The 19,736-nt window shown below is 40.6% G+C and overlaps 1 protein-coding gene and 1 pseudogene across 2 annotated transcripts in view; both read right to left on the minus strand.

The window, feature by feature from the left end:
• Positions 1–1,028: 1,028 nt before the first annotated feature.
• The window catches only part of OSMR (oncostatin M receptor), a 38,772-nt gene continuing 20,064 nt past the window's right edge, over positions 1,029–19,736 (minus strand). Inside the window, exons 7-18 of one of the 2 annotated variants that reach the window (XM_039842621.1) lie at positions 19,167–19,318; positions 17,512–17,654; positions 17,073–17,223; positions 13,964–14,040; positions 12,609–12,831; positions 11,127–11,306; positions 9,942–10,046; positions 7,907–8,080; positions 7,136–7,303; positions 4,139–4,220; positions 3,594–3,666; positions 1,029–3,261 (exon numbers count right to left, since the gene is read on the minus strand). In XM_039842621.1, coding sequence (XP_039698555.1) covers positions 2,701–3,261; positions 3,594–3,666; positions 4,139–4,220; positions 7,136–7,303; positions 7,907–8,080; positions 9,942–10,046; positions 11,127–11,306; positions 12,609–12,831; positions 13,964–14,040; positions 17,073–17,223; positions 17,512–17,654; positions 19,167–19,318 — 2,089 coding nt within the window. In that variant the 3' untranslated portion in view covers positions 1,029–2,700. Of the gene's footprint in view, positions 3,262–3,593; positions 3,667–4,138; positions 4,221–7,135; positions 7,304–7,906; positions 8,081–9,941; positions 10,047–11,126; positions 11,307–12,608; positions 12,832–13,963; positions 14,041–17,072; positions 17,227–17,511; positions 17,655–19,166; positions 19,319–19,736 lie in introns of both variants that reach the window. The other variant, XM_039842620.1, reaches the window with a different exon arrangement.
• Positions 14,243–14,361, minus strand: LOC120586325 (uncharacterized; annotated as a pseudogene).

Here is a 19,736-nt window from a genome sequence, read left to right on the forward strand (position 1 = left end):
TTTATCTTCTATTGTATCTTCAAGGGTTTTTAAAGTTCTTTATGCAAAATATTTAATGTTTTGTAAATTCTTTGAGATGAAAGCCAGCTTATCTTTCCATAGAGCTCTTAGAACAAATATTAGATGTTGCCTAACTCAACTCTATCTTCTTAACAAATACACATTCTAGTGGAGTATTCGTTTCACCAGAATTAGTATGAGTTGGATGTTAGAATGTCAGCAAGCACTTTCAACAGGTCCATGGCTCTGTTGTGTGACTAGCCTGTTCCCAGTCTGAACCATCATGGTCCCCAGCTGAGGACCAGTCTCCAGGCTGATGTGGTTTTTATTGGGACTGCCCGCCATCAAAATATCCTGATATTTCTAAGGAATTATTGCTAATTTAGTTTTAGGTATAATTTTTTAGTATTATGGCTATGTTAGAAAAAGCCTAGAGAAACAGATGTTTACAGGTGAAATCATATGATTTGCTTCAAAATAATATCAGGAGGGAGAGTAGATAAGGGTATGGATGAGCTAAAACAGCTGTTGGGGCTGATGATAGTACATAAGAGATTATTAAACTATTCTGTTCTTGTATATATTTGAAACTCTCCATGAATTTTTTCAATCATAATTCTACTGACACATAAATTACATATTTGTTTCTGAATAACTTTTTAAAGCAATGCTTTTAAAATGATATATAGTATTGAGAATTGTTTTTAAATATAATTTATTTGGTTGTTATATAAACATGGGAATGTTTATAGCCAAAACTATAGAGTGATGCTGTAAGCACAAAGTTATGCCCAGCACTTCCTACTGATATTTTGTTATATTTCAGAAAGATGTCTTCATCTGATTTAGGCCAGTGATTTTCAAAGTTGAGTATACGTCTGAATGCTTGGTGAAATATAGATTCCAGACCTCCTACCGTAGAGATTCTGGTTAGGTTCAGAGGCACATTATTAGTAAGCTCATGAGGTGATTTATCAGCTGTACTAATTGTTAGATTTTCATGTCATTGACGTAGAGCAAACACAATGCAATGGTGAAATACTTTAATTAAGGCTTGTTGCAACAAAAATGATTTCAAGGTTTTGGGGATTATTTTTCAAAGAAAATCTGTATAAAAGATATTATTTACAAATCAGTCATCACTGTCAGTGACATTCTGTGTACTTTAATAATTGCATCATGCCAAAGGAACACAAAGTAAATGGTGACAATACTGACCCCACAGTCTTCTCAAAACTATTATACTAATCAAGATACTTGTTTGTACTATGTTAGGAGTTCATAACCAGTTTTCCTAGCAAAAGGCTTACATACACATAAGGAAAAAACTGAAAAGTCTGAACAGAAGTCCTGGTTTGTGTAGGTATGTTTAGGCCAGCTGACAGCCACCCAACTTTGTGATGTGGGTCCTTTCTTTATTCTCTTCATAGTGTTGAATGGCACAGTACAGGCCCTTTGGTACCAGAGGTACAGGCAGTGTCGTTTCCATCACAGCAAACAAAAAGAAACCCTTGTTTGTGCTTGTTAGAAATGTGATCAATAAACATTAAGGGCTGAGGGGCAGAAGGAAGAGAAAGGAACACGTATTGAACACCTATTATGTACTAGGTGCTTTGCATATATTGGTTCAAGGAGACAAAGCTGCTGCTGAGCCAAAACAATTTCTTCAATCTAGATAGCTTTTTACAGTTATGTCTAGTCAATATCCAACAATATGGTTTAATTTCATTTATTAGGTTAGCATAAGAGGGATATAAATGAGTAAGGGTATATTGTCATGACCCAGACAACTTATCACAGAGTCCAAAGGATGCCAAATGAAAACAGGTCACTTATAGTTATTGGGAAAAAAAAAAAAAAAAAAAGGAACCATAAAATGTGAATGGAATTACTCAATGACTTACTTTCCTTTTTCTATTTGAGGTAGTCATCAAAAAATTCTGGTAGAAGACTAGTGTCTACTATGATATTATCTTGACACTAAACCAGGAGTTCTTTGCCAATCCCAAGCTTTAACTGTGGTAAGCTAGATAGAAGGACAGTTGTGGGGATCTTACTGATTCATTCACGTCTTAACCTATTAGACAAGGTCTGTGCCCCCAAAAGAGTTAACTTTACTGTGTCAATGAACTGCAGATTCTTACTGCAAGACAAATCTAAAATCTGTTTTGGTCTGAACCATCTGTGACTTTTTTTTAAAAATATATTCAGAATAAATTAACATTAATAATCCATGCTCTAGTAACGAATAGTTTGTGGCCTTTATTAAAGCCTTATATCTAGTTCCTTCACCCTTAAGCTATTAAATGTGGGAGTAAAACAATAGAAATACTTTCTCACTAACGGCTGAACTTGTAGGATCGTAGCCACCCTGTCCAGTACTGAGTGGATGAGATCTATCCCTATGTCAGGTGTCAGGGCAGGTGTTATTTAAAGGTGAGCCTAGAACACAGCAGCAAGGGAAGCCTGTTACCATGGTCCTGCCATTTCTACAGCAAGCCTGTTCCAAGGAAGGATGTTAATTCACTCTCATAGCCTCTGAACTTTGAAACCTAGCAAGATAGTTGGTCTTGTATAAATCAGACCTGCCAGTGGTGATAGCTCACTAGGATTAAGCACCGAGGTATCTGGTGACAGAATAGTGCCAGTTATGCTTCTCTAGGTGTCTGTGTAGCATAAATGTATGAAACGGGTATATGATTAGCGGCAGTGTTCACCGTGATCTAAAAGGGCAATGGAGGAGAGGCTGCTATTTTCACTCGGAGAAGGTGAAGTGAGACCCAGTGGCACAGCCATTTGCATTTTATACTCAGACATTGGTGGATTTGTTGGAAAGCTGTCCTTGTCTCCAGACAAGGGCGAAGCCAGCTGGGACACATAATTCAAACTACTTTCTCCTGCTGAGATTTCTCCCAGGGAATTCACATAGTTTTTGTCTAGTGTCTTTAGTAAATTTTCAGGTGAAGTCAGTAGTCCCAGCTGACTTGGTGGAGCTTCTGGGGGTATTGAGACATGGCCACAAGAACCAGAGTCAGAAGCTGCTTGATTATAGGTAAAGTTCTCAAAACAGATGCAGGGGCCAGGGCTGGAGTAGTTCTCTGTTGGGAGGAGGTAAAGGTAGACAGGCTTAGTACATTCAGTTTCTGTGAGTGACTTCCTTGCACCTGAGAACTGTATCTTCCTTCCTTCTGGCTTGTTTACAACTTCAATAGCATCTGGAATGCAGTCATTGACATTCATTATTGTCAGATGAGGATTCTCCTAAAAGAGAAAAAAAATACGTAAATATAATTGTGTGTGTGTATCAGTATGTAAAGTGTGGAAAATGCACCTGGAGCTTCAATTTTTCTCGTGTTTCATCGTGGTCCTGTTAACTTGAAGTGGTGTTAAAAAAAAAGAAAAAAAAAAAAAAGGATTTCCCCTGATGGACAAAATCAAACTTCCATTCACTCATTTCATGGCTTTGGGAGCAGAGTTGGTTTTGCTCTGTTCTATCTTCCTGAAGAGATCTAGGGAAATACGATTATTACAGCCCTGACGCTGGATTAGAATTTAGTAGATATATAGTATCCATGCAGTTTCCCAACATTTACCTTGGATTTTATTAATGACAGGACACTGCTCTTGTAAGGGTCTGGAATGTCAGGGTAACACTTCTCCTTCATCCTAGGAAAAAAAGTGAAAATTAGACTGAATTTTGCAATATGGTGAAGAGTTAAGAGTCGAGAACTCTGGAGGCAGATTCCTGGGTTCTGATCCTTGCTCTGTCGCTCACTATGTGACACTGGGCAAGGTACTTAACCCTCCTCTGCTTTAACGTCCTCATTGGTTCAATGGAGATAATTACTGTAGTCACCGCAGTGTTGTGAGCATTGAATGAGTTGTTATGTGTAAAGCACTTAGAACATAGTCAAACACACAGTAAGTGAAACACGAACATCAGCTATTGTTATTGAACAAGTTTTATAATCTTTTGAAATGGTTATTGTTTATCTATTGACCAGAAAAGCAAAATTGTTTTAATAGTTCCTTTTCAGCATTTTCCCCCATATTATTCAGTGTAATTTCTATTTTATTAAAACTCATTTCTATATTTTCCTCTGACTCTCTTCTTGGATAATCTTCCCCACATACTTACCACTGAGTCTTCAAGTAGCACAGGATCATGATGAGCAAAAGGCAGAAAATCATGGGGAGTATGATACGTATCAGTACATGAGCTGCAGAAGGAAAAAGGGATATTTTGAATGGGTACATTGCCCTCCTCAAAGGCATAAAAATAAGTTTAAAGACAAAAGTTAATTTTACATGCATTTTTATTCCTCAAAAGTCTATTTTTGTGAAATTCAATAAGAGTTTTCCCTGATGGGGGGTGACGACAACCAACCAGCTAACACAAGGAACCATCTGTCTTCAACACTTGTGACTCAAACTCGTTACCACTTTGCCATCCTCTCATCTTACTGTGTCCTTTTTCACTCCCTCCATGTATTAGACTTACACTCTGCACTCTTGCCAAAGTGTCATGGTAGGTGGAGTGTGCCTCTCTGCCTCTTGACTTAGAATTTAGTCATGTGACTTAGTTTGGCCAATAGGATTAGTAATTATAATGTTAGTAGCTGCCTTCAGTGTATGTGCAGTTTGGCTTGCCCTCCCGTGCTCCCGTGATCCACTATGGGAAGAGTTTGTCCCTTGTTGCCACTGCCTCTTCAGCCTGAGCCCCAGAGTGAAGCTATATGAAATGAACCCAAACTTGGCCAAAGTCTGGAGTCCAGCCTAGCCCAGCCTTGATCAGCCAAGCCATGAGCATAAAAAGAAATATCTATTTTTGTATGCCACTGACATTTTGAGGTATTTTGCTATATATCAAAAATTGACTAAGGCACCCTCTAGTTAGTCTCTAATGAATGTCTTAACCTGAGAGAATTATTCTATTTTTATTTCTCAGATCTGTCAACCAGTGCTTCATCTTCTTAAATGCCTATCTTCCTGTTAGTGCTTGCAAGCTCACCAATTAAATAACTCAGCTGGGTTGGTAAACACTGTCTTTTATAAACGCAAATTGCACATGTACATGTACATGTATTGTGTTCAATCCATGTGCCTCCATGCCTTCTCCACTCCCCAGCCCCAACACTCACTGTCCTGTAAGGGATGGGGTTTGATTTGGGGATGGCGGCTAATTCTGGAGATTTGTAAGCTAGGGCAGGTAGATGCCCAGCCCAGTGCTATGAGGCAGAACAAGACTCTGGAGAAAAGGACACAGTAAGATGAGAGGATGGCAAAGTAAGCCCCTGAATAGTTGGCCTCAAATGAACCCTGACACCTGGGAAGGGGTAAAAACTCCTGTCCTGACACCACTGATAAACACCGTGCCCTAAAGGGCAGTAATTCTGACTCTTACAATTGGTTTTAAAATTTGGTTAAATTATGGATTTTTATAATATACTTGAGGACAAGCCTGGAGAGCTACCCACAGTAGTTTCCAAAGTTCAGACTGGTTTACTAACCTTCTTATTAAAGTGTAATATCGTCACACCGAAAGGTGCTCAAAGGTGTACAGCTGGATGAATTTTCACAAACCGAACATACCCATTATAACCAGTACCCCGATCAAGAAAAAGAACACTAACGGCTCCCCCAGAAAACCCCTGGTGTCCCCGTGTAGTCATTTTCCCCTCCCAAGGTAACCACTATCTTGTCTTTTAACAACATAAATGGCATTTGCCTCTTTCTGTACTCCATAAATGGAATCATACAGCAAGAGTCAGGTCTGGCTTCTGTCGCTCGGCATTGCATTTACGATTCGTCCACACTATTTTTGTAAATGTAGAATGTCATTCTCACTACTGTAATTGTGTAGCAATTTATTTTCCTTTTTAAGAATAATCAATATAATCAATAGAGTTACAGCGAAGGCTAAGGAGGTTTAGCACAAATGAAATCAGAAAATATATTTGAGATAAAGATAATTATGTGTGTTACATATGTGTACACACACACACACACACACACACACACACACACCCCTCTACCAGCCGAGTAAATACCAAGAGTGCTCGAATAATGTGAATCATTGGCTAAAATCTTAATCTGACTCTGAAAGTTCTGGCCTTTGGCTTAAAGACCTGGGGCCATGTTTCAGTCTAGTGGTGAACAGCAGTGAGTGCCCCTAGCTGCCACTGTCGTCACGTGTGTCCTCATCACTGGTCAGGATACTCAGGGTCAGCAGTTCTGCCTGATGAGCCCATCCCATCCCTGCTCCCCACCTTCAGCAATGGGATTCACACCACAGACAGTAACTCCAGGCAGATGTTTCAGCCTGTTCATTTTTCATGGAGCAGTATCTTCAAAGGTCCCTTCTAGTGTGGACTGCCTGTGCTACCCTATTTGACACCTACTTTTCTCCTCCTTCCCCCATCAGTATCTATTTCCTCCCCCACCTTCCTGTTTGTTGCAGGTCAGGGTTTACCAGGAGACTCTTTTCTATCACTAACTAGTTCTTGCCATTCTTCTCCAATCCTCTTCTTTCTTCATCTTTCAGGCCAAATGCATTTTTGAAAATGTGAATCTCTTTATCTTACCCCTTCCCCACCAAATCTGCAAACACTGGGTTTGTGAAGAAACCCTTCTTGCCCCATCACACCCGTCTCTACTCGCCCCTGGAGAGGCAGTCCGGAAGCAATTAGTCTGGCTGAGGGAAACCAGCCAGAAGGCTGGCTGCAGAGAGTGATGCTGCTCTGTAATGAGGAAAACACCACCGCCCTTGCCTAGACAGAATTCAGATGGCTCTTCCCAAGCCAACACTAAAATATGCCATCTGTGATTTTCGAACTATTCTGGGACTAAGTTCCAGACAAGTGCCTCAGGGGCAACTGAGAGAGGCAGGAGGAAGGTTCCAGATTATAGATCAGTTAGGTTATCCCCACTCATCCATTTTATGTAGTGGGATTCTGTGCGATGTTTTGTGTGTTTGTTTTTGTGAAACAAGCTCATGTAGAGAAAGAGAGAGACAGAAAGACAGGGAAGAAAGGTCTAAAAATTCTTATCTAAACAAAGCCCACGGCAAAGTGCCTGTGATTTATCAGTTTCCGAGGACCTCCTAAGGGAAGAGTTTTGATGCAAAAAAACTCACAGTATTCATCCGGAGTGGTGACCTTGGTGAAAGTATCATGGGGGCCTTCGCCAACACTTGTGTATGGAGTGACCAAAAACTCGTAGAAGGATTCTGGCTGTAGGTGTTCCACAAGAAATGTCTTTTGTTCCGGGCTGTCGATTTTATGTTTGCAACATACTGAATTATCTGTGGTTTAAAAAATAAATAAATAAAAGTTTTTTTTTGCTTTGTTTCTGTTTTGGTTTTTTTACAAGAAGAAAAGATTATTAAGTGCGTGAAGGGGATCTAGTGAGAGCTGGGCACTGTCACTCTTGTCGACTTGGCACAAGTCAACATTTTTAAAACAACCAAAAACTAAATCGTAATTTCATCACACCCGGGTTCACTGGTAAAATTTTCAAGAAATGGCAAGAAAAGCAAAAAGTTTACTAAGCAAAAGATGGTGAGGATCCAGGGAGAGCACACAAACCTGCAAGAGATGGTAAGAGCTTGCAAGAGACTTAAAAATACATTGTAATACCTTTAACAACGTCAAAGGCAAAAAGAAAAAGAGGTTAACGAAGTTTCCCAAGTGGCAGAAATCTTAAGGAGTGCTTCCAAAAATACCAGGCCGCATCGTTTTTTAAGTAAGTTAAAATGACCCCCACCATCTTGCCCACCTACTAATCTCTTAGCACCTGTTTGATCATAAAAGCAAGAACAGACCTCAGCCTGGCCACAGAGATAGCAGCCTTTTTTCATGATTTCAAATAATGAGATCTTGAAGAAGTAAACTAACAAAAATGTCACCTGAAAGGACTGCCTTTTCAAATCCTGGCTGGCACTGCTCTGCCTTGGACTTCAGGTAGACATGGTAGCCTTGTATAAAACCAGGTTGGGAGTCAATGGAATAATCCTTCCAACTCAGATTGAAGGAGTGGGAAGTCAAATTACTTATGACCACTTGAGGGTTGTCTGAAGGAGCTAGAAAAAGAAATTGGAGTAAGAAAATAGTCATGATTTAGAAATATTCTCTGAGCACGCATGCAAACTAAAAGTAGAACCACAGCCAACTCCAGAGGCTGTAGGAGCTTGTGGCAAGTTAAAGAATTATATCTTTTTCTCTAGAGGATATATTCCTTGACATAATTTGAAAAAGCTAAGAAGAAGTTAAACGATCTTCTTATTCAAGCCTTGCCTTTCACAAATGTAGAATGGATGCCCAGAAGGACTCTATAGTTTATACAAAGTCACAGAGCAAAAATGAATAAAGGTTTCTTAGATTTCTTTCTGTTACTGAATTCTAAATACAATTGACCCGTGAACAACATAAGGTTTGAACTGCATGGGTTCACTTATACGTGGACTTTTAAAAATAAATATACAGCTGGTCCTCCATATCCCTAGCTTTTACAACTACAGATTCCTAACCAAGGGTCAAAAAATACTGTTTTTGATCTGTGGTTGGTCGAATCCTCAAATATGGAGGGCTGACTATATGCATTGTTCTAAACCATGTTATATAAGGGACTTGAGCATCTGTGGATTTTGGTATCTGTGGGGTTCCTGGAAACAATCTCCCACGGATACTGAGTGATAACTGTAGTTAAGTTCTGGGGGAGTCGAAAGTTATACCCAGATTTTCAACTGTGTGGGGGTTAGCACCCCTAACCCTTACGTCATTCAAGGGTCAGCTGTAGTGTCAGAGAAGGCCTGACCAGAGAATGGACTGAGGCGGGAGAGGGGTCGAGGAGGAAAGGTTATGTTCGGAGGTTAAGGGTGGGTTTGGAGAACTCTAGTTGCCAGGTTGCAGCAATGCAGTTCTCTAAGTGTCACTGGAAAAATCCGGGAGTGTTTATTCTGAGGGCTCCCCTGAGTCTATCACATACTCTTGTGAACGCCTGGACACCCTGCCTGTTTCAGACAGCTGCCACCGCATAGAGAACCACAGGCCATCGGAGGGTTGATCTGATTAGTGCAAGGCCATTGAGGGTCCAGATGCCCAGCTTTCCGTGGGCATGAGGCCCTGGCTGCCAAGAAGGTGAATAAGCAACCGCGTGAGTGGGCTAAAACCTCCTGCACCGCAGCGAGAGGCGTGGTAAGATTTCTGGGGGTTGATTTCACAATATGTATCAAAAGTCTTAAAAAGGAAATGAAAAACCATTTAAGAAATTCATACCTTTCGACTAAACTCTTCTACCTCCAGGACTTCATTTAAAAATTTTTTTGTGAATGTGGACAAAGCTGTGTAGTTTAAAATGATGGTGATTCAGATAAGGCATAAAGAGATTGGGGTAAAGAACCAAGAAAGAGAGATTGAGCATTTTGGACTGCAAGATACCTGAAGGTGAATTTTATAGTTTTTAGTTGAAAAACACTGTAATCATCCTAACTGTCCAACAATAGGCGATTTGACATAAGCAAATGATGAGGTATTTTGCAGTCATAAAAATGATATACGCAAATAACATTTAGTGACATAAGTCAAAAAGGCATTGCATAGAGTAAGATCCCATGTTTATTTAAAAGTGTATCTGTACAGAAAAAGGAATACCTGGATAAACATAAAATATTAACTCTGGAAGTCTGCCTTTGAGTGGTAAAATTAGCAATGATTTTGTCTTCTTTTGCATTACATTTTATAAATTGTCTTTAATGAAAATGTTTTACATTTGTAGGATTAAAAGTAATTTTTAAACCCTTATTATAAACACTTATTATTATCAGAATAAGTGGGACACTGAAAATTAGAAATGGTATTGAAATTTTCCTAAACCCAAAGCTAAGAGTGTCTGGATTATTCTGAGCAAGTCTGCCATGAACACATGAAATGCTTTAAACTTACCCAGTTCCTTGGAGTATCCTGTTTTCCTCTCTAACAAATAAGCAATCTTTTTTGTAGATATGCCATAAATTCTGAAGTTGTACCGGACCCCTGGTCTAAAGGCATCTAGAGAAGAAAAGTCAACATAATTTCCATAACACAGAAGGACATTTTCTTTACTTCTGAAAAGGAAAACTGAATATTTGTCCCTTTAATAATTTCCTTCTTGAGGTTTCTGCCCTTCATCTCCACCTTCTTCCCACCTTCCGCTGAGCCCTGGGGTCCTCCATTGTTTCTGAGGAAGCCCGTGGGGACTGTCTCTTACATCGTCCTCTCCAGGAAGAGCTCTCAAACACGCCCTTATCCCCATACAGGAAATTGGTGCAGAATTCAACCAGACAGAGAAAACCATTTTAAATTCTCCTTTGACTCCAAATCCCCCTCCAGTGACTTGCCTTCTCTCTGCCCGTGAAAGCCACATGTCTGGAAGGATTTGCTTCCACTTCCTCACTTTCCCCTCACACCTCACCTCTGCAATCCACCTGCAGCGCTCGCCATGCTGCTGACCCTCCTCACCCAAGGACAACTGAATGCCCTCCAAGGGCCTCTCTCACTCTCTGGACCCAGATTAATTCCCACGTCTTTATCGTGATCCCAGCAGATGGCGCCACCAGGCCCACCCCACCCCGCCAACTCCTGCCCCCGCCCCGGCTCAAGCCACAAACCTAGGCTCCTTTGATTGTGCTAAAAGAGCAGTCTTGAAATAACAAATCCAATGTGCAAGGTTAAGAGATCAAGTTCTACACGTTCCATTGAAATTGAAGGAGTTGATGACCTACTCTCATCGATGCTATGTCCTAAACGCCTCCCAAATCCATAGACTTCTTTGTTTTTGTAAAAGCTCTCTGGACAACCGTTAGAATGTCCTCTGTCATTCATTTGAGACCACTAATTAAGAGGAACAAATTCATGAAAATAGCAAAACCCTATCCCAGCCTGAGGTCCAGATTTCCTCTGTCAAAGTAGATTTAAAGTCGAATCTCAGGCCATATCATTGCAAAATTTGAAATCCTAGCACCCATGCTTGATTTCTAATTTCAAATTTTATGAATTTATTGCAAAGTATCTTCGAGATGGTCCAGACATCTTTGTTGAACTTGCTGCAAGGTGGATGGAGCAAGAGGTAATATGGAAGGTTCTTCTTACCTGAGCTAATGATGGTGCTTGTGGTCTTGGGACCCAGGTTTTCCCACTGGAGGTCACAGGCCTGGTCCCGGGGACGGTCACACCAGTCCACGACGTAGCCTATGGCATCTCCAGACTGGGGTTTCCAAGACATAAAGAACCCATCCTCTGTGCCTTGAACTCTTCCTTCTTTAACCTCTTCTGTACATTACAAATAGGGCAATGTTCCAGATTTAATTAATTGAACATTTTGTAAAAGTATTTAAAGAATAAACTTGAACATGCAGTGTATCCAACCAGACTCCCACCACTTCAGTCACTGCAGGGGCTTGGGGTGGCGGCTGGGATGTTTTCATAGGTGTTTTCCTGCCTCTCGCTTCCCACTAAATATTCACACCCACCCTGCAGATGCCCCTGTCCCGACCCCGACACCCAACCTAGGTGCCGCAGCACCTAGAACACGGGTCAGCAAACTACTGCCCGCAGGACAGCTCCAGACTCCGAGGCTTCTTTTTATAGGACCCTTGAGCTAAGAATGGTTTTAAGATTTTTAAAAACTTATAAAAAACCCAAACAAACAAAGAATTTGACTATGTAGTGGTGACTGTATGACCTGCAAAGCCGCAAATACTATCAGCCCCTTTACCAAAAAGTTGCTGACCCTTGACCTAAAACCATGTCTGGTACTTGATTTGCTTTCAAAAAATGACTATGTAATGAACAGATAACTCAGCTCACATCATGCTGGCTGCTCCCGAACTAACTACTGTTTCTGAGATGTTATAACCCCATAAGCAAGGTCTGAAAAATGTAACAGCAGCAACTGAAAGGTGACATTATTGCAAGGTTCATGAATGACCTTGGAGTGTCAGTCGTATGATGTTCAGGTGTGCATTGTCTCATAATGTGTTCTGCAGGGGTTTAGTGTATACAGACTCTTCACAGCTCTCCCAGCGAGGAAGTTAATATGACTACTGATTTTATGTGCCAGGTCATTTCCACCTCATCTGCTCTTCCACAGGCTAAGGGACTAGCCTAGCCAGCTGCCACCTTTTATTCTACAGCTTTGGCAAAGTCTCTCTTGAGATGATCTCTGGAAATGTTCCTGGGCCCTTCACAGGGGGCAATGAGTGACAAAATTTTTTACAATATAGTAAATGCAACTCTTACTTCATTTGCCACATTTATACGTACTCTATCTCTCAGTTAAGTTTGTTGGTGTTTCATTTACTTCGGTAAGTTTGAGATAATTTCCCAAGTTTGTTAAAGAGTCCCCAGGGCAGAAATGTCCTGACTGATGGCTGAAATCTCATTCTTCCCACACTGAGGGGGACTGTCCCAGGAAACCCACTGACACACTCGGACCAAAAGAAAATGACGAACACTGTTTGGAAGCCAGACATTTTGTCCCCCCAAGTTGTTGTCTTTCCAATTTATGCATCTCTACTTAATCACATTATCAACATTTTCCTAGAGAATAAAAATAAACAAAATGTAACTCACCGCTTCCAGAGTCTCTAGAGATGACAATTACAGAAGTGGGAGAAGTGCCCATACTGTTATTAGCTGTGACGTAGATTTGGTACGAGCCTTGGTCGAGGGTTAGTTCTGTGCCATTGGCCGGAGCGGGAATGGAGAGGAGCTTTAAACTGGATGGTTTCTCTAGATTTTCTATAACTACATTATAAAATAGAATCTTCCCACCAGCATGCAATTTTGACAGTGGCTGAAAAAAATTGATAATCATTTCAAAATGGGCTTTCCTCTGAAAGGAGTTTACATAATTACTTTTTCCTTTCCTGTCCCTCAAATGCCACACACACACACACACACACACACACACACACACACACACAGAGCTAATTAAAACAGTTAAATAGAGAAAATAACCCCTAAACCAAGCTCAGCATCAGGCCTTCTTCTCTAAATAAGATGAGTAGAGATTCGGATCATTTGGAGGTGAGCTCCTTAAAAGCATAACGTGTCTAGAGAAGAGTGGCCAAGCCAGGAATCGGGAGGAAGAAGGACTTTAGCCTGGATTAAAATAAGATGCCGTGGGTACCCAGGGGAGGAAACATGCATGAACCCCAGCAGGAGGGCCCAGCTCCTGACCCAGGCCCAGAGCCCATGGTCCCCCACCCCACCTCCCAGATGATCCTCCAGGTTGCAGAAATTCCCTGCTTACACGGTCCCAAGGCCACTTCCAGGGCCTGTCCATCAGGCCTGCCCTCCTGAGGACAGACGGTGGCCCTGGTATGCGCCTGCCCCAGAGAGACCTGAGAAAGGACTGGGAGTGACTGCTTGGGCTGTGGCCAGAACCTGGACATACAGACTGGTGTATCCACAAGTGTGCAAGGATGCAGGGAAAGTCAGAGTGGAGGTGGGAAGAAAGCAGGGTGGGTTGTGGCTAGGACCCAACTCTCCCAGCATGGCCATGTTTTGGTGTCAAAAACAGGAATCAAGAGTTCTGAACACAAAGTAGAAGGATAACATATACTTTAAATTATAGCGTTTTTAGCTTGACTTTTAAATATGAGTATTTAAATATTTATAACTTTAAATATGGTATGTGCTCTACTTTATATTCGTGCCCTGAGCCCTGCAAAAGTTAGAGATGGGCCTGGGTAGAAGTTATGGAGACACGGGTTCTAACAGTCAGAAGTGGCCATCTGTGTAGTCGAGGAAGGAACAGTGCAAGTCTTAGGGACATGGATGTGGCACAGGGACTCCTCCACTGGCAAGACATTCTACCGTATTCATGTGAAGGACACCCCCAGTTGGAAGGCTACACCCAAATCCAATCTCACAGTGAGACGCAGGGCCAAGCAAATGAGTCTTTTTGAATAGGAACATCTTACCCTCCAGAATAAAGTTACTGTACAAGATCCCAGCACTGACTTCACATTTCTCCAGACATCAAGAGCCTTGGAGGGAGCTGAAATTAACCAAAGAAAAGTTGTCAGGTCACAATAGGTAGAAAAGTACGTTCTAACTTCTGTTTCCGTTGATGAAGTGACGATGAGCATCCTTTTTTTTTTTTTTTTTTTAGATGGAGGCAACCCTTGGTTGACCTCACAGATACAAGGACCTTGTCGACTTACGATCATCCTTTTTTTTTTTTTTTTTTTTAATTTTTACACCTACAGCACCTGGTCTTCCTAGGTGGTCTCCCATCCAAGTACTAACCAGGCCTGACCTTGCTTAGCTTCCAAGATCAGATGGGATCGGGCACATTCAGGATAGCATGGCCATTTGCACAATGAGCATCCTTGAGGCCTCTCACTTTTTCACTCTCTGTGACTTCTACCCATCTTGCACGGTCACACTGTTCACGCCTCACTAGGTGCACATAGTAGGTGCTTTACAAAAAGTCTGCAGTATCTGGACGGGACACCAAACTAAAAGTCCTTTATGAACGTCAAGCCTCAGAGCTTCTGGAAGCCACCCACAAATTTTGGAATCACTCGTCAGACCAATGCTAATAAGTTAGTTAGGTAAACCTCCACGTCTCGAGCAGTAGCAGACCACTGCTACTTCTTGCCCCATTTGCAAAGGTTGCAATGGAAGCACACGGAGACATCTCCGGGCAGGCTGCGCTTCTCCACGCATCTCACACTGGCTGGCCCTTCGCTGGAGTCAGAGCCTGGGAGCGTCGCCTTGTCTCCTCTGCTGGGAAGGCCACATCCTTCTGCCACCGGCTCCCAGCCTGAGCTGGGTCAGGTGCCTGTGGACAATCTCGGCACCTGCCATGTTCCTTCTAACATGGCTCTGATCACACTGTTCTGGAAGAGTCTGCTTCCTTGTCTTTCTCAACAGTAAACTGTAGGACAAGGGATTTGTGATTTGATTCAAAACATCTCTATGCAAGAACTGTTTTTGGAACATAACACATGAAGATTTAACTCTCTGTTTTATAAAAATATAGTTTACTGCCCCTAATAACTGAAATTTAACTAAGTCCTTTTTCCTTTTAGCTGCTGCCACTTTCTTCTCAACTTAAAGGTGACCATATATAGTTTTAAATCTATTGAAGATTTCAATATGCTAAAGAAACCATTGGAGAAGCCAATATTAAATCAAAAACTTATTGAAATATTCGGGCACAATATGGGACCCCAAGCTCAATGCAAAATTTTCGACTGGTTTGTAAATTAGTAAAAGACCACTGTAGCCCAGTTGACAACGCTCTATATTTATGTCAATATAATTTCTACCGTGGTATCATTTAACTCCACTCACTCTGATTATACGTAAGTATGGTTATACTACACAGAAACACTGAGTTTTCTAGTATTAAGTAAAATGTTGTCAGAGATTAAAAAAAAAAAAACTATAAATTTGCCATCAGTAGATTCATCTCGTTTCCTTGTTATTATCAAAAGCAAAGTTAAGTATTTTCAGGTTTATAATACTATAATCTAAAAGAAACACAATTTACTAAGACTCTATTCTTTTGCCATTTTCTTTCTGCACTTAATTTTAATTATAATGTTGGAATAAGTTTGCAAGAAAACAAGGGGAGAAAATACCAAAGCAAAGCAGTATTATTAAAGTGGAAATTCTTTAATAAAACACAACTGAGGAATATGCCATATTACTCTTGGGAACAGGGCTTTCTGCAGTGGGGACCCCTGAGGAGTCCACCCCCCTAGAAGAAACCACTGGAGTCTCAGGGGGTGTGAGGGTGGCGGGAACACCAGACAAAGCGAGGAGGCCTGCTGAGTGTGGCCAGCGACCAATCCCAGGTGTAGATTCTGATGCACTGCCCCCAGCCCCCCATCCCCATTAAAGTCCCTGCTTTAAAATGGTCTCTCTCCGGTGAAACGGAAAGAGCTCCGCCAGCCCACAAACACAAATAACAAGATGGAATGAAATAAATACATATAATCCTTCCTTCAGCAGTAAAATAGCCAGGACTTGAATCAACAAGATCTCAAGATCGTAAAAACAACACTAAGAGACAGAATGCGCAGAATCCAGCTCTGATTAACAGTGGCGCTTTGGAGTCAGACTGCCTGGGTGTGAGCTGCAATCACTGCCCACTCGTTCACTGGCTAGGCCAGTTGAATTACTTATCCTCTGTGCCTCAACGCCCTCATCTATAAAGTGAGGATGATAAGCGTACCTACTGCATGTTGTGGGGGTTAAAAGAGAAAAATTGTGAGCACTTAGAGCTGTGTGTGGCACATACTAAATACTCAATAAATGTTAGCTATTATTGTTGTTGTTATTATTATTATGTTTCTGCCATTCATTAACTTTGCAAACTAGCCAAGTCTCTTCAATTTATGGGCCCGAGTTACTTCATTTGTAAACTGGGCCATGGTAATACTTTATAATCTTGAAACGAAAGGAGATGAAAACAAGGGAAGGCCATCAAACCTCCTGAGGCTTGTTTGAGCTCTAAGACATAGTTATTTGAAAGAAAAACTCTCTATTCTATCGATATTGAGGAAATGACTACTGAGAACACGACAGAGTGGGCTCCCAGCTTGCCGTTGCTGCACAAATGACTTATCAATAAGAATTAGGTTTCCAAATATCATTAAATTTCCAGACATAGCCTGAAGTTGTTTGGCATGAGATCGAAGCTTTCCTTGGCATAAACACTGTTTATCCCCAGTCCTGAATTAAAAGTCTCTATTAATTTACAGAGCCCCAATCCAATGAGAATCTAGCCATGCCAGCAGTTTAGAAACCATCTTGGCAAAATAAAAGATCAGAGAGAAAATATAAAGTAGAAATAACACTGATGACAAATGTATGAAATGATGTCTTTCCACTCACATCTCATTGGCCATTTAATTCCGTTTTTTGTCTTTGTTTTTGTTTTTTAATATAGTACCAAGCCTCTGTTGTAATGTTTTCCCTTTAGATTTTGGTACAACCAAAAGCTCTTAGGGAAGCCAATCTATCTTCCATGAGTCAGTTTAGATCCCTGAGTTAAGTGTCAGGGTCTGAACACACCTGCTTCAAGTGTGCTAAAGTTTTGACCAATCCATTCACTCCATTTCCAGAAGTGGTTAGCAGCGGCACAGCGTACTCGGGTCATATACTCTGTGACAGGCTCCAGTTCACTTAAGAAGTACTGACCATTCATCTCAATGGACACATTGTGCTGCTTGATAAAAAAGACAGAAGTATTAGTGAGCATACTTCATTGCCAAGTCAAATCGCAACATGACACATCTTGATTTGGGGTAAGAGTAGTTCTTCCTTGGAAAAAAAAAATCTCTAAAGTGCCTTTCTCAACTCTCAAAGTCTATGATGTATTTCATGGACCTTTTTAAAGCTTTAAAACCCACACCATTTGAACCCATACAGAAATAAGAGTTTAGAGAGATTTTACTCATCAGTCTTTTTGTTCTAGACATAAAGAGAATAGAATATTAAGCAGTGTCCTTACTTGTATCACTTTTCCTTCACCATGGAGTTCAATTTGACACAAAAATGTGAAATTATTCCCAATGGAGTGTACCTTCCAGGTCATGCTGGCGTTTGTGGCACTTATATTTTCAAGGACTACATTAAAGGGAGTCATTGGATGAACTGCAAAAAAAAAAAAAAAAAAAAAAAAGTGAGAAACAAAGTAAAAATATTCAAGCATAGATAGAAAAGACTTTGGCAAACAGGCAGTTCATTCCGACATTTATTTATTCAATAAGTATTTTTTTGTTTTTGAGAAAATAGCAAACAAAACCAGACTTACAGCCAGGATAGAGTAAGCAAAGTACAGCCTTTCTCTCTCATGGATTGTATTAAAAACTCTAAACAAAATACAACAAAAAAAACCTACCTGTAAACTCTTAAAATTAAGCAAAAGCAGGCAGATCATGGCAGGGAGTCAAAACTTGGAGGAGTGGCTCATGGGGAGAATATAACAGAACCCAGAGTCTAATCAAAATAGAATTCCCAAATTTGAAGTATTACTGAACCAACATTGAATTGACCTTTTTAAAAAATTTTTTTCATCAGTCCTCCTAACACCTGGCGCAGTAGTAGAAGTGAGTGGCAGAAAGGGGTAATTGTAGTCTCAGATTTCTGGCTGGAGGAAAAAAAAGAGTTCTAGAAAGGCAAAAAGTATCAGGGACATCATGGAGAAGCAGGAGCTTGGGAAGGTGACCCATAAAGTTGTTTACGAACTCTTATGCTCACCTCCCAGTTGTGTATGTATGGATTTGATCTTAATCTGTGTACCAAAGACTTTGAGAACCCAACCGACAGACCGCTGCCCGTGTCTCCAGACTCTCCACTGGGAGGGTCTAGAACAGATCTGAAGAGAACTGCAAAGCCTTTGAAAACTGAACTGACATTGAAATCACAGCCCACAAAAGTTGGGTTGAAATTTGCAGCTTGAACCTAACCGGGTCACTTGTCTACTAAAACAAAACTGTCAATATAAACACCCAGAGTCTTACAACATAATATTCAAGATTTCTAGGATGAAATCCAAAATTACTCAGCATACAAAGAATCAGGAAAATCTCAACTCATATGAGAAAAGACAATCAACAACTGCGAACAAGAAGATGATACAGATGTTGGAATTATCCATCAAAGACTTTTAAACAACTATTATAAAATGTTCCAAGTAACAATCACAAACATTTTCAAAACATATGGAAAATACAAAGTCTCAGCAAAGAGACAGAAAATAAGAATAAGACGAAAATTTTAGACTGAAAAGTACAATAAGAAAATGGAAAACTCATTGGGTAGAATGAGCAACACACACAATTTAAATCTGTAATTATCTTGACAGGGGGAGCAGGATGGGGGCTGTGGGATGGGAGATGGAATAAGTTATTGTCAAAATTCTAGTTTTGAAGTTGAATAGTAAGCTCAGTGGTGCTTATTACATTATCAAAGCAAACAAATTATAGGGGACTATTGGCCACACATGCCTCCATGAAGAGAAATGCGGCATGAACAAGAGTTATAAATTATAACTTTCACGTAAGGTGCAAATTAGGCAAGAATCTGCAGCACATCTACTTGATCACCCAGTGTGTCAATTGAAGAGACGTTAACATCCACAGTGGCCTGCGAAGCCAGTCTCACCTCGATGAGTCAGGTTAAAAGAAATATTGACACTTCTACTTCTTAAGTAGTTTTCAGCCAGGAGTGTGAAGTTATACGTTTCTTGTGAGTCTCGAGCTACTTGCCAAGTACACCAGTTTCTGTGTTCACAAACTTTCTTTTTCCCAGAAAATCTGAAAAACAAAACAAAAAACAATAATTTCAGGGTTTATACTTTTGTCAACGCAGATGTGTATCCCTGTCTCCCTCAGGGCACACTTAGTGGCTTTAAAACTATGTTCCACACAATAGCATCCATCCATCACCAACAAACGCTGAAATGGAGATGTTTCGACAAGTTTAATTTATGTAATGACGAATCACTGACTCCCTCTTGTGGGTGGTGAGAACTCTCCTTAATTTATTCTGGATATGGTAAAAAGTTAAAAATGATGAAACTGTTATTCAAAAACATGAAACTATTTTCACATCAAGACTAACCATTAACTGTTTGTCATATCACTTTTATGCTACCTTTTCCTTTAACGAAACACACAACTATTACACACTTGTGACCAGCTAAAGATCTCCTTCTAACACTGGCAGGTGGTT

Source organism: Pteropus medius, unplaced genomic scaffold (genome assembly GCF_902729225.1).
Source record: "Pteropus medius unplaced genomic scaffold, Ma_sr-lr_union100, whole genome shotgun sequence".
Lineage (NCBI taxonomy): Eukaryota > Metazoa > Chordata > Mammalia > Chiroptera > Pteropodidae > Pteropus > Pteropus medius.